General features: G+C 55.6%; 1 protein-coding gene across 3 annotated transcripts; it reads right to left on the minus strand.

The window, feature by feature from the left end:
• Positions 1-1,094: 1,094 nt before the first annotated feature.
• On the minus strand, positions 1,095-8,140 carry TPST2 (tyrosylprotein sulfotransferase 2). 3 transcript variants are annotated; one of them, XR_011600839.1, is made up of 7 exons: positions 8,045-8,140; positions 4,352-4,434; positions 2,977-3,868; positions 2,527-2,725; positions 2,262-2,312; positions 1,671-1,761; positions 1,095-1,522 (listed from the first exon to the last, which is right to left on the minus strand). XR_011600839.1 is itself a non-coding variant. In XM_070951396.1 (7 exons), exons 3-6 carry the CDS (start codon positions 3,813-3,815, stop codon positions 1,732-1,734), a joined length of 1,119 nt encoding a protein of 372 aa, XP_070807497.1. In that variant the 5' UTR covers positions 3,816-3,868; positions 4,352-4,434; positions 8,045-8,140; the 3' UTR covers positions 1,095-1,522; positions 1,713-1,731. The 3 variants fall into 3 exon arrangements, 2 of the variants coding, with proteins under 2 accessions (XP_070807497.1, XP_070807496.1); XM_070951396.1 differs by having other exon boundaries at positions 1,713-1,761; XM_070951395.1 differs by adding an exon at positions 4,547-4,629 and having other exon boundaries at positions 1,095-1,761.
• Between the last annotated feature and the right edge of the window lie 4,194 nt (positions 8,141-12,334).

A 12,334-nucleotide genomic window follows, 5' to 3' on the forward strand; every position in this document is an offset into this window, starting at 1 on the left:
GCGGGGGGTGCAAGGAAAAGAGCCCACCGGCTCTCGCAGAAAGGAGGCTCGGACAGACTGGTGGGGGAGGGCCGGCACTGGGCTAAATAGCCGCCTCCGATCCCAGGTTTGGGGTCTCCCTCCAGAGTTTGTCCTAATCCTCCCTCCCTCTCTCTTTCCTGTTGGACTTTTAGGCCATCGGCCCCCAGGCTTCACCAGCCCCTTTCGCAGCTTTTAAGCAGGCCAAATACGAATGGCAAAAACGGGTGGGGGCTGGGAGTGGAAGTGGTGGGCAGCGCCACCCAATATTCATCCGCTTGCTGCCCAGAGAGGTCAGGAGAACCTGTTAGGGTGACAAGGGGCTCCCCTCGATCGAGCTCATGTCTCTCCCAGAAGACCCGACCAGGAAAGGCAGCCGTAGGGATGGGAGGAAAGATCCATGATCTGTAAGTGGAATCTTACAATTGCCAAGATGGCCAGACCACCATCCGTCCCCCCCCCACAGCTCGCTCTCTCGTTTCTCTTCCTTGGAATGGTGCAAGTTAGCTTATTTCTATTTTTTTCCACACTTTGGGAAACAATTCCTACACAAATCAGCTATCAAAAAAGCTGCAACCTTCACAGGCCTCAGCTGAGCCTGCCTTTCAAGAAAAGGCAGCACCCTTCCTCCTAAACTAGATAACCATAAGCTAATAGAACGCATCCACAAAATCCAGCTGCACCTTTGCGTGGTCCGTGCATGAGCTCGGGGGTCATTCAAGGGGCCAATCTTGTGCTGCTCCTCGGGGGTTATGTGGAGGCCACAAAGGTTGGCTCTGGCTTCATCCATCACACCCTTGATCATCAGAGGGCCCTTTTTTGAACAAAGCAGCTTTTGCTGGCTGTGGTTTGGGGCTCTGCAATCCCGCCTCACTTGGGATGCAAAGAGATCGCTTGTTTCCTATTCCATAACTGCATGCCAAGAAAACTATAGGAACATTCCCATTCTAGGGACTATCAAATAGTTACAATTGATATTTTAAAAGTATTAACTCGGTTAAAACAGGGTTTAACTGTTCTCTCACAAGAACAGAATCTGAGAGAGGCAATCTCATATATGTATATATATTTCGGAATTAATAAATAAATCTCTTTAATTTGGTAAATTACTGAGAAGAGAGAATTAAAGGAGACAAGTGCCGGTAAGGCCGAAAGCATTCTAAAGAGGATATACAAACAGCTAGTTGAGGTCTGCAAATTAGAGAACAAAAATTACAAGATGGTTTTACACAGAGCCTGAAAAACTTGTTCCGCAGACAAGTATAAAATCTTCTCCAATATTCTTTATATTTCCCTTTTTATGATGGCAGAGCAATGTCCAAACTTGGTACGTGACTTCCCAGAACTGGAAAGTCCAAACTTGACAAATTAATGGCAAAATGAAAAGTATTTCACAGATAACATTGATTTGGCAATATCAGTAGCAAGCAATATGCTTGGAAAACAGATTTCCACTGTCACTGCAAATTTTCTTCTCTTCAGAAAAAGGGGAAGCAATTTGCACCTAAATGAGAGCAAGGGGAAGAAAGCAGAATTACTCCTGGAGAACACCAAGGCAGTGAGCAAAATCAGGGTTTCCTCCTTTGCTGGGAATTCAGGGCTGAGAGGATGATGCCCTGGAGAGCATCAGGACAGCTTTGGTGCAGCCCCACCTGAGTTGGAGACAAGATCTGCTGGGACATGCCAAGATGTACCTGGAAATCGTTGAGTTGGTCAATGAAAAGCAGTCGTATTCAGAGTCCCCTGCAAAGATCAAACAGAAAGGGAGGGTCAGCTGCTTCAGAGCTATGCAGTTTCATTTTTGCATTGGTTGTCTGGGGTTTCTAGCTTTCCAAACAGGTCCAGATAGGAACAAAGTTGGTCAAAATATTTTAAGGGATGCATACTATTGAATTAGTTATTCCGGGCTGCAGGAAATTCATATATCAAATAAATCTCAAAGTGATTTAAACTGTAGGAGTTATGTAGTGAGGAGATGCCTTTGCAACAGTCAGAAAAGAGAGACAGGGCAAAGCCACCACCAAGAGAAGACCGCGCTGCCTAACAAAATCATCTCAACGGGGCAGCATTTCATAGATGGGGACGTGCCTATTTTGGTATCCTTCCCTTGAAAATTATCCAGCAGCAGAATGAAAAGACATTTGGGGAGGGGACGCTGGTAGACCCCAGGGAATTAGGCCTTGCTGAATTAGGAGCATTTCTGCAGCCTGGGAGAAGTGGAAGACGGAGGTGGAGAAACTGACCTGAAGGTGCCCCTTCAGATTGGCAGGTGTTTTGAAGTCCCCGTTCAGAACCTGGCAAAGAGGAGCACAGAGTCAGCCGTGTCAGCACAACTGGGCCCTGCAGCCCTTTGCTCAGCGAGACGATCAGCATCTCCCTGTCCCCTTTCAGTCAGAAGAAAGCCTGCTTCTCTAGTCCTGAGCCAGGAGGGTTGGCGGGGAGGGGCTTATAAAAATCCAGACAAAGGGACAAAGGCGCTAAGCAGGCCAGGGACTCTGTGGCACTCACCCGGTGGGTGTTGTTGATCACCAGGGGGTCCGGGCTGCCGTAGTTGGGAGGGTTTGCATAGGGGTCATAGCCCAGCCTGGCCAGCATGGGGGCAATCTGAGCCATATCCTGCACCACGTCCTCCGGAATGTGTCCCAGCCACTTGGTCAAGGCCTCCATGTTCACAGGCTTGATCACCTGGTCTGTGGATCGCTCGATCCTGTGCAGAGACCAGAAATGTGTGTGCATGTTGCACTTGGCTTTCCTTCAGATCAAGTCCAGCCTGAGAACTTGCAAGCTAAATCTGAAAGAACTTGGGAGGTTTAACTGCAGAACTGTCTCCCCTCCCGCCTGAAAATGTTTGGGGGGGGAGCGCCCTGGTTGGGCACCCCAACCTTCAGTGGAATTCCAGGCCCTGAATTAGAACTGGCCCCAACCCAACCATGGGGTGATCCCCAACCGGCCCCTCACTTGGACAGGGAGACCCCGCCTGGCTTCCCAATCAGCTCCTCGTGGTGTAGGACGGCGTCGCTCCAGGCGATGTCCAGGAAGTCCATGATGGCCCGCATGGATTTCTGGGGGTGCAGAACCAGCTGCTCATAGTAGACGGGGAGGCAGCGCAGCCGCCCAATGGCCAGGCACTGGGAGTACATCACCTCAATCGCTTTGTTCCACTTGGCCAGGCAATCCCGGTAGCTCCGGAGGTCGAAGCCGGCGATGGTGACCTTCCTGGTGATCATGGAGTGGACAGAGGCCCGCCCGTCACGCACCATCAGCAGGAATTTGGAGTTGGGGAAGAGGTGGGAGAGGTAAATGGAGGACTTGAGCGTGAAGGGGTCCTTGTTGCAGAGGTAGCGGGCCGGCTCCCCGTGTTTGGCGATCACCTCCAAGATGAAGGCCTGCATGGCTGCATCCAGCACCTGGTCCGTTACCCCGGCTTCGTCCAGGCGCATCTTTTCTCGCCCGGACCGGGACCAGGCTTGGCGCATGGCCAGCACCCGCGGGATGATGCGCGTCTCTTCCCCGCAGCGCACCTCCGGGTGTGCATCCAGCATGGCTCGCATCAGGGTGGTCCCGCTCCGAGGAACCCCACCAATGAAGATGAGCGGCATCTCCTTACTGTAGCGATATTCGACCCGGTTGGAGTCCAGCATCACCAGCTCCTCACTCTCTGGACGCATCAGGGCCCGGTTGAGGCCCTGGCCCAGCATCTGCTGGCACTGCAGCATCTGCTGGCCCAGGTGGACGGAGACCATCAGGGCGATGGCGAAGCCCACCACCATCAGCAATCGTCTCACGGTCAGCCGCATCCTCGCCTCCTCCACATGGGACCAGCGGTTGCACCACCTTCAACATCTGGACACTGTGGGGACAATAACGGAAGGTGGCTTAGGCCTTTGCCACATCTGAGTCCCCTCTTGGCAGGCAGAGCCCGCCCTGTGGACAGAGGCCTCCCCATCTGCTTCCATGAAGAAGAGCATAGGGGAGCTCCACTGTCTTGCCCCGTGCCCCCCTCCCGCCACAGTTCTTCAGCAAGGCTTCCTTGAAAAGGTTTTCGTGCCAGGATTGCTGGGGAGGGCAGCCCAAGACGGACACAGCAAGGGCGTTCCGACCAATTTCGCCAAGCCTCCGTTTGCCCTCCTTCCCTTCCTGCTGGTCTTCCATGCTGATCAGCCTCCAGGCTTTTACCGGTTTCTTGCAGCTTTTGAAGGTGATCAAATATTAATAGCACAAAACAGGGGCCAGAGTGTGGGTGGGTGGGGGAATTGCAAGCAGGGCCATCAAATATTCATCCACCGCGGCTGAGAGATATCGGGGGAGTCTGTTAGGGTGACAAGGGGCTCACCTTCACTGCTGGTGGTCATTTTCCTGCTCGCTCGTTGCTCCCTCTCAGCCCAACAGCCAACCCGCAAATCAAGGAAATCCAGCCTGGGGAAGGAAAGCCCAGTCAGTCGGGTGCTTTGCAGGGGCCGCATCCTGCAGGAGAGCTCCCTGGCTTGGGTCCCAGGCCAGCTTCCTCTCTCCGAGGCAGAAGCCGCACCTGGTGCTGCTGGTCGCCCCGTGGGATCAGCTGGGCTTAAAGCTGCATTCCAGATCGAGCTGGAGGAGCGTCAACGCAGCAGCCTGTTTCGGGGACAAAGACCGAGCCTGTTGCCACGACAACAGACAGGCTGCCATGCTCCACCAAGCCAGGCAGCTGGGGAGCCCCACAGAGACGCCTCCCCCTTATCAAGGCCAGGTACAGACACACATGCGCACACACACGCACACACGCCTTGGGTGGCCTAGATAAAAGGTTGCACAATCGAGATCAAGATGGTGGTTCCTAGAGAAGGCGGCTGCTCGTTCAATTGCTGCATTGGGTAAACAGGAAACTTCTGTTCTACAGCATCCAAGGGCCTCTGCCGCTCAGCCGCATTCTCAGAAGAGCCCAGAGGTACCAACTGCACCATGGGGGGGGGGAGGGCCTTGAAGGTGGAGAGGGGTTTCTTAGGTTTGCCAAGTGGCAGGAGGAACATGCCAGACAGAGTCAGATCAGAGGCTTCTGGGTGACATGTAACACTCAAAACGTTAACCTCACCTTGCAACATTTAAGGAATCAAGCAATACACCAGCATGTATTTGTTCCCCAGGAGTAACGGATCATTTTATCCAGTGTTTGAAGTGGAAGCATATTGAAAAAATAGAAGGGTGGGCAGAATCCTAACATTGAGCAACTGGCATCAAAGATTGTTTCGGCTCCTCGGACTCCGTTTCTGACTCTCAGACCAGCTGGCTGAAAGTCCGGCTTGTGTTCAGACTCCCAGGCTCCCTGGGATAAGCGGAAGTGGAAAGTGCACCCCTCCGTAAAAGGCTGTCTAGGGAAGAGAGCCAAAACCAAGTGAGAAAGATCAGGCCAGCTTGGGACCTTGATGGCACCCCTCAAGTACAGCACCGGTTTGCTGAAGGCCTGCACAGCAAGTGCCACCTTCGGTGGCCGGACGGACTCCGCCCACAAAATGAAACACCTGGGATGCTTTAGAAACTGCTCCTACCCAGTGCTTCTGGCAGGAGAAGCCCAGAGGGAACGGGTCATTCTGCAAAGGCCACCAACTTTGGCCCTTGGTGGGCAGGCAGGCTGCCTTCATCGGGCGACTGACTGCAAGAGCAGCTCAGCTTGGGGGGGGGGGAGATGTCCTGACGTTGGGTCCCTCAACGTGGCAAAGCCCAGCAGGACACTCCTCAGTTCCAGCAAAAAGAGAGGCTCCCCTCATGGATTTACAACTGGCCAGAAACCCATCAGGATTCTAGAACCATCGATTTGGTTGCTAGGGGACTGTGAGCCACACAGCCGGCTGCACCACTATGATTCAGGCCGCTGGTTGCTCAGGCCACCCACACCTGCCAAAAAGCCTCGGGGACCTCTTGTGATGTCAAGGAGGGCCTTTCCAGTTTGCCCCTTAAGCGCTGGAAGGAGTCTGTGCATGGCACAGTGCGTGGTGTGATGGGGGAGAAAATATTTTGAAATGTGGGCTGCAGGGCACACCCTCCCCTCCCCCCCATCGAAGCCTGGGGGAAGTCTGGGGGTTCGGGTCTCTCTGTTCCAAGCCTTGCAAAATGAAGACAAACACCTCCTAAACTGTGGGCAGGTGGGAAAAGCACAGCCTGCGGTGGGAGAGAGCTGCTTGCCCAGTTGATCCCAGGTTCAGTAGCATTTACTAAGAGCTCCCACAGCCCTTAAACAGACAGGGTGCCCACTCAGCTGAAGGAGCTTCCCATCCAAGGGGAGGGAAGGAGAGCTCAAGGAGGCAAACGGATGCTGTTCTGCTGGGGAGCCCTGCCCTCCACTTTTGGCCCTTTCGAAGGGTGGAAAGGAGCTCAGGAAGCTGGGTGGCAGCCCTGGAGAGCCCCCAGAGAAGAAGAGCCTTGGTACTACAGTGGTTTAAAGCACCCTGTTATTAACACAGCTGCCTGCAATTTACTGCTGGTTCGAATCTCTCCAAGGCTCAAGGTTGACTCAGCCTTCCATCCTTTCTAAGGTAGGTTAAATGAGGACCCAGTTGTGGGGGCAATAAGCTGACTTTGTATAAATATACAAAAGTATGAAGGCTATTGCTTAACGCACTGTAAGCCGCCCTGAGTCTCCGGAGAAGGGCGGCATATAAATCAAATTAAAAATTAAAAAAAAAAAAAAATAAAGAGGCAAGGAGGAGGATGTCTTGAAAACAGTACAGGCTCTCCCTCTGCCTGCAACAGGAAATCAAGAGCTACAGGCCTCGAGCAGCTGAGGAAGAGATAAAATTAGTTTCCTGTGCCAGTTACGAAACCACACTTGTGGGCTTTGGTCTTCAGTTTGACTCAGCGTTCCCTAAAACAGATCACTTCTCCTGCAAATGGCCCTCCAGTGTGGCTCACGGCTGTTTTCAGAGGTGCAGAAAAGGGACAAGAGCCTGGGCAGCCACTTTTGCATCTTAGCATCTGTGGCCAGGGCGAGCACAAGGCTCCTGAAGCCCCACGAAGACCTGGGGCTGAAGCCCATCTCTAGTGGGGATCAACTGCAGGGCTTGGGCAACCTTTTGATCTGTTATAAAGGACAGAAATGTTTCTAGGCACCAAATAAACATATTTTTCCTTCAAGGTTTTCTTCAACTGTTTTTTATCATGTGAGTCTTATGTAGGTTGTTCAAAAGCAGCTGGGGAGCGTGTGCGTGCGCACGCACACACACACAGACAGACAGACAGACAAACAGAGGTAAGAGAGAAGGTGGAGGAAGGAAATGCTGTCCAGTTGGGCTGTTTTGGGGCAAATGGGATTTTCCAGCAATGGAAAGGACTGAAAACAGCAGTGGGTGGGTGAATGGTGGTGGAGGTTGGGAGGGGACCCAGAGGACTCCCCCTCTTGCCCAAAGGCAAAGCAACTCCTGGGGTCTGCTATGCTAACCAGGGGATGGCACCAGAGAAGAAAAGGGATACCTGACCCCCAACTCTCCAAGCCGGGGAAGGCCAAATCTCCCACTGGTCTAAAGTCTGCTGGCATGGAGGGTGGCGGGGGGGGGGGGAGGGGGTGGAAGGGCGGATGTCCAAAACCAGTTTCTGGACGTCTCCTTTTAAGCAAACCAGATCCTGGTTGATGGGGGAGAGGGGATATTTGTCCTGCGGAAGGCGGGCCCACCGAAGGAAGGAAGGAAGCCTCCAGAATCAGGAGCACTGTACCCCTGGGCCTTGGGTTCATCCCAGACAGAGGGCTACGGTCCTTTCGGAAGAAGAACTGAAGATGCGGAGGGGGGGAGGGGGCTGGAGGTGGATTCACAGAAGCTTTCGGGGGGGGGGTGTATCACACAGCCCCTGCCCAAGTGGATGGGAAGCCAGACATCCGAGCGAGAAGAGCGGCTCACCGGCGGGGTCGGGACAAAAGCTTTGCCGGAGCCGAGCGTCTCCCGGCCCTTGTCCGGGGAGAAGCGGGGCTCCCGGAGGCGCCAGCTGGCAGGGTACGCGGGCGGCCTCGCCTGCAGCGGAGGAGGGGGCGGCGGGGCGGGCTGCGAAACGCCGGGCTACTCACCGCTCGAGCCGTGCCGGCGGCGGCGTCCCTTCGGCCAGGGAGAGCGCGGGCAGCCTCGGGGCGGCTTCGCTCCTCCCGCTGCCCGGCCGGCGCCGAGAGACGTCACGCGCACGGAGGGGGAGGGGGAGGGGGAGGAGGAGGAAGGCGGGGGCCTCTCGGAGCAGCGGCGAGGCTGGGCTGGGCTGGCCCTCTGTCGGGCCGGGGCCGGAGCGCCTCAGCTGGTTGAGTCCGCCTGGCCGCCGCGAGGCTCTTGTGGTCCCGCCGGGCTCCGTGCGCGGCGACCCTTTTCGCGGGAACGCAAGCAAGCAAGCCGGCTAGGAAAGGTGGAGCTGCGCGGAAGGAGAAGCCCGTCCAGCTCGGCCCCGTCGCCCGAGAGAGCCGCGCAACTTTCAAGGTGGCCTTTTATTGTTGCGTGGCAAAGCCAGCGGGCTAGAAAGAAGCCCCTCCCCCCCCCCCCGCGAAGGCGCCTTTGCGCGGATCCTCCACGGCGCGCTCCTTTTGCGCTCCAAAGCACGAGGAAGGCGGGGAGGAGGCGCCCTCCCAGGATCGGGCCCTCGAACTCCACGGCTCAAGCCCCGCAGGGAGCCGGCCGCTCCCCCCCCCCGCCCCACGTGCCCCCCGCGGAGCGCGACGCCTCGCTTCTGGGTTCTCAGAGGCAAGGGGCGACCCTCTCGCTAAGGAACTACGTTCCCCACAATGCCCCACGTGCGGCCCCGAAGGTGGCTGGGGCGCAAATCAGCGGTGGGCGAGGTCCGGGGGACTCCTCGTCCCCTCCGCGCTGCCGCCGAAGCATCCTGGGAGTTGAAGTCCAAGCTTCGTGCCTCCCGGCTGGGCGTCACGGGCGTGTCTGGACTGCGAGCCCAGCCGCGATGCGCAAGCTGCTCTCGGGGGTCACCCCCGCCCTGCGCTGCCCAGGCGAGCAGCTGCCCCCAGCCCGCCTCCCGTCGTCCCGAGGAAAGTGGCGGCCCTGCCTTCCCTCGGCTCTTGGCCTTCCTCTTCTCACCCGCTGCGGAAAGAGCCCCTTCGCGGGCTGGCATCGCTGCCGGGGCCCTCCACGCACCGCCCACGACGCTCTCCCTCTCTCTCGCCCCTCCGGAAGCCCGCGAAGCCGAACCGCCCCAGCTAGGGCGAGCCGGGCTTCGAGCCCTCGGTCGTCAATGACCTGCCCCCCCGGCGGGCGTTCGCGGTCTCGGAGCTGTAACGGGGGACCCCGTCCGGCTCTCCCCGCGGAGGAGGCTCCCTGGCTCACAGCGCCGAGGAAGGGAAGGCCGCCGCGCAGGCACTTCGGGCGCCAGGTGGCGACTTCGGCAAGGAAATGGAGCGCCGGGCCGCCCCCCCCCCTCTCTCTCTCTGCTGGCCCGTCGCTTTGCCTGGTGGGGGCGCGGGCAGGAGGATTTCGGGCTTGGCGAGGGCGGCGCTGTCGCCCAGCAAACCGTTGCCCGCTTGACTTGGCCTCCGTTTATTCCCACCCGCCCCTGTGTTGCTGCTGCTGCTGCTACTTCCGCCAGTTGCCCCCACATAGAGCCCCCCTCCATTCCCAGGCATTGCCCAACGCAGGAAGGAGGTATGGGAGGAAAGCCAGGCTCGGGGGTGGGGGGGCAGCGCTGCCCCAAGGACCTCGCAGCCTTTTCTGGGCCCAGCCTGGCTTCACCTGCAGGTGCTGGGCAAAGCAATTGGTTTCCTGGGCGTCTCCTCCCACTTAGGCCACCTTCCCTCTCTGTTCCTTGGGATGTCATTTTTGGAGGATTCTGGCCCCTTGGCAGGTTGTGGCTAGAATTTGAGGGAGGGGAAAGGACTTCTGTGGAACCCATTAAAGCAAAGCTTGCCGAATGCCAACTGGCCTGCGGTCCCAGGAAAGAAGACTGAAGTCTGTCTCAACTGGTCCTCCGGCAGCCTCTCAAGAGCCAGGAGAGGCGAAGGGGCTGCCCTGGAGCTGCCTGAAGACCAATTGAGACAGTCTGAGAAACCAAATCAATGCCTCAGCAGTGCCCAAGGGGCCACTCTCCCAAGGCCCATGGTGGGGGGGGGGGGTTGCCTGAGCTGCAGTTCACCCACAATAACTAGGGGTCAGCCTGGCTCTTAACCCCCAGCCTGTGCCCATCGTCTTCCTCAGCCCTCATCATCTGTTCATTAATATCCCCTCCCCCAGCCAGCTGGTCATAATGAGATGCTAACTGGATTTTCTGTAATATCGGGTCAGGGAAGGCCAGGAAGTAAGGCTGCAGTCAGCGTATTGTTATTATCAATCAATAACCTATTTATTTTCCAACACTCCTATTAACCTCGGCCAGCCAATCACCATTTCAATTTGAAAAGGCTTTGCAAGACACACTGCTGAGTGGACAAGTCAGGCTGTGAAAGCAGTGGGCCTGATCCTGAAGGTGGCATGTGCCCGGAGCCTCTTCATGGGGGAGGGCCAGTTACTATCTGTTAACTCTGCATCCTTCTGCCTTTGCTGGGAGGAAACAGACAATCCTCTTTGCAACTTGGCGTGTTCTGGTTCCCTCAGCCCACTCTGTCTGTGTGTGTCTGTGAAGAAAGCCTTGGGATCAGCATTTGCAGGAGGGAACCAGATGGCCAGCACAGTCCTGGCTCTCTCTGAGCAGGGCAGTCCTGACTATGCATCTGCAATGGGGGATAAGCGCTGTGATTGGCTGAGGACCCTGGCTTGGCTGCCCTCCCTTTGCCAATCACAGCTGCCCTCAAAATGGGGTGGGTCTTCCTGGGCTCTAGGCTGCTCTGAGGTTCCCTCCCCATAACAGGCTAAGCCAGGAAAGATGCTGGCCCAGCTTGGCCCCTTGTGTCAGTCTGGCCCTCGGGCTGCAGTGCTGAGCAAGATCCGGCCTCTGTCCCGCCACCATCGCTCTCCTCAGCCTCCGGAATAAAAGGAGGACTGAAACGGGTGGGCATCGTCCTCCCAAGAGCCCTTGGAGGTGGGCCAGCCGGGTGAGTCATCAGGGTCTCTGGCCTCCTTGGAAGGGCCACTGCAATCCTTTCGCTCGGCTGTCCTTTATGAGGGGGAGGTAGATTGGCTGTGACCTGCTTCAAATCAAGTCACTGATTTGATCTATTTTGACACTTCAAATTGATCCAGAAAATTGTTTTGATTTGATTTTCCAACTCAATGCAGGGGGGGGGGAAGGCTTTTTGTGCATGTGATTTGATTTGATTTAACAATTTGACTCAATTCAGAGATTTGATCGAATTGGCTTCAAATTGAATCTCTGGATTAAACCTTGGCCCAGCCCTATCAATGCCCATTTTTACAATTATTACTGATTCTGTACATAAGGGAACGTTTTTAAATGTATTAGCTAGCGGCGTTTCTGATTTCATGTTCTAGATTGTGAGATGATGTTCATCACAAGGCCTGGGGAGTGGGCTCCTCTGGCATGTTCCCCCTCCCCTCCTTTGGACCCCAGGGAGATAGGCGAGCCCCAGCCCCCCCTCCGCCCCCCCCCCCGCTTGTCCTCCCTTTGCCCCATAAACACAAATCCTTTTATCGCAGCATCTCTTTGGTCGGTTTGCTCTTTGATTTAAGCTGCATCCCTCCCCTCCCTCTTGTTTTCATCAGACCTGACGTGCTCTATCTCCCGCCATTTATCTCCCCTCCAGTCTCTCCTCTCATTTCTTTGGTCCTGATCAATATGCTGGTTGGCTGGCCGGCTACGTGGAGGCTGTAGCCCTCCTCCCCTCTCCTCCCTTCCCCTCCCCCCAGGCGGCTGTAGTTTTTCTTGTGCGGCGTTTCTCGTTAAGCTTCCATCTCCACTTGTTCTTTTTCTCATTAGGGCTTTGCACAAGGCTAGCTGTATTTCTTCCAGGGCTGTTTTCCAGCTGCTCTCCAGGTCTCTGGCCATTCTCAAGAACAAGACTTTTAAAAGTTTCACTTAACTCAAGAGGACTCTGGAGCCTCTTCAGTGGAGATGGGAAGAAGTAAACAGCATGACATTTTGATTTTCCAGGGGGGAAAGGGGAGACCCTGGAATCCTTCCCAGCCATTTTTTTTCTCAAGCAAAAATAGGCCATGCAGAAAATTATTTTTTTATTCTTTTTGGTTTGTTTGCTTTTTCTCCCCAAATAATAAATTTAGAGAGACAAACAGCTTAGAGCGTGGTTGAACAAGGTTAGATTTTTTTTTCCCTATAAAGAAAGAGAGACGTGTTCTGGGTTGTTTAAGCCTTCAGGTGCAGGAAGGTAAGAGCAGCAAATCTTGCTCCTTTGCTTAACGTGTGTTCGTTCATGCAGCAGATTTGGGGATGTGGGCTGAGAATCCGGTCTGGTGCTGGGCTG

Source organism: Pituophis catenifer, unplaced genomic scaffold (assembly GCF_029215685.1).
Source record: "Pituophis catenifer annectens isolate HBS135680 unplaced genomic scaffold, rPitCat1.0.hap2 SCAF_10, whole genome shotgun sequence".
NCBI lineage: Eukaryota > Metazoa > Chordata > Lepidosauria > Squamata > Colubridae > Pituophis > Pituophis catenifer.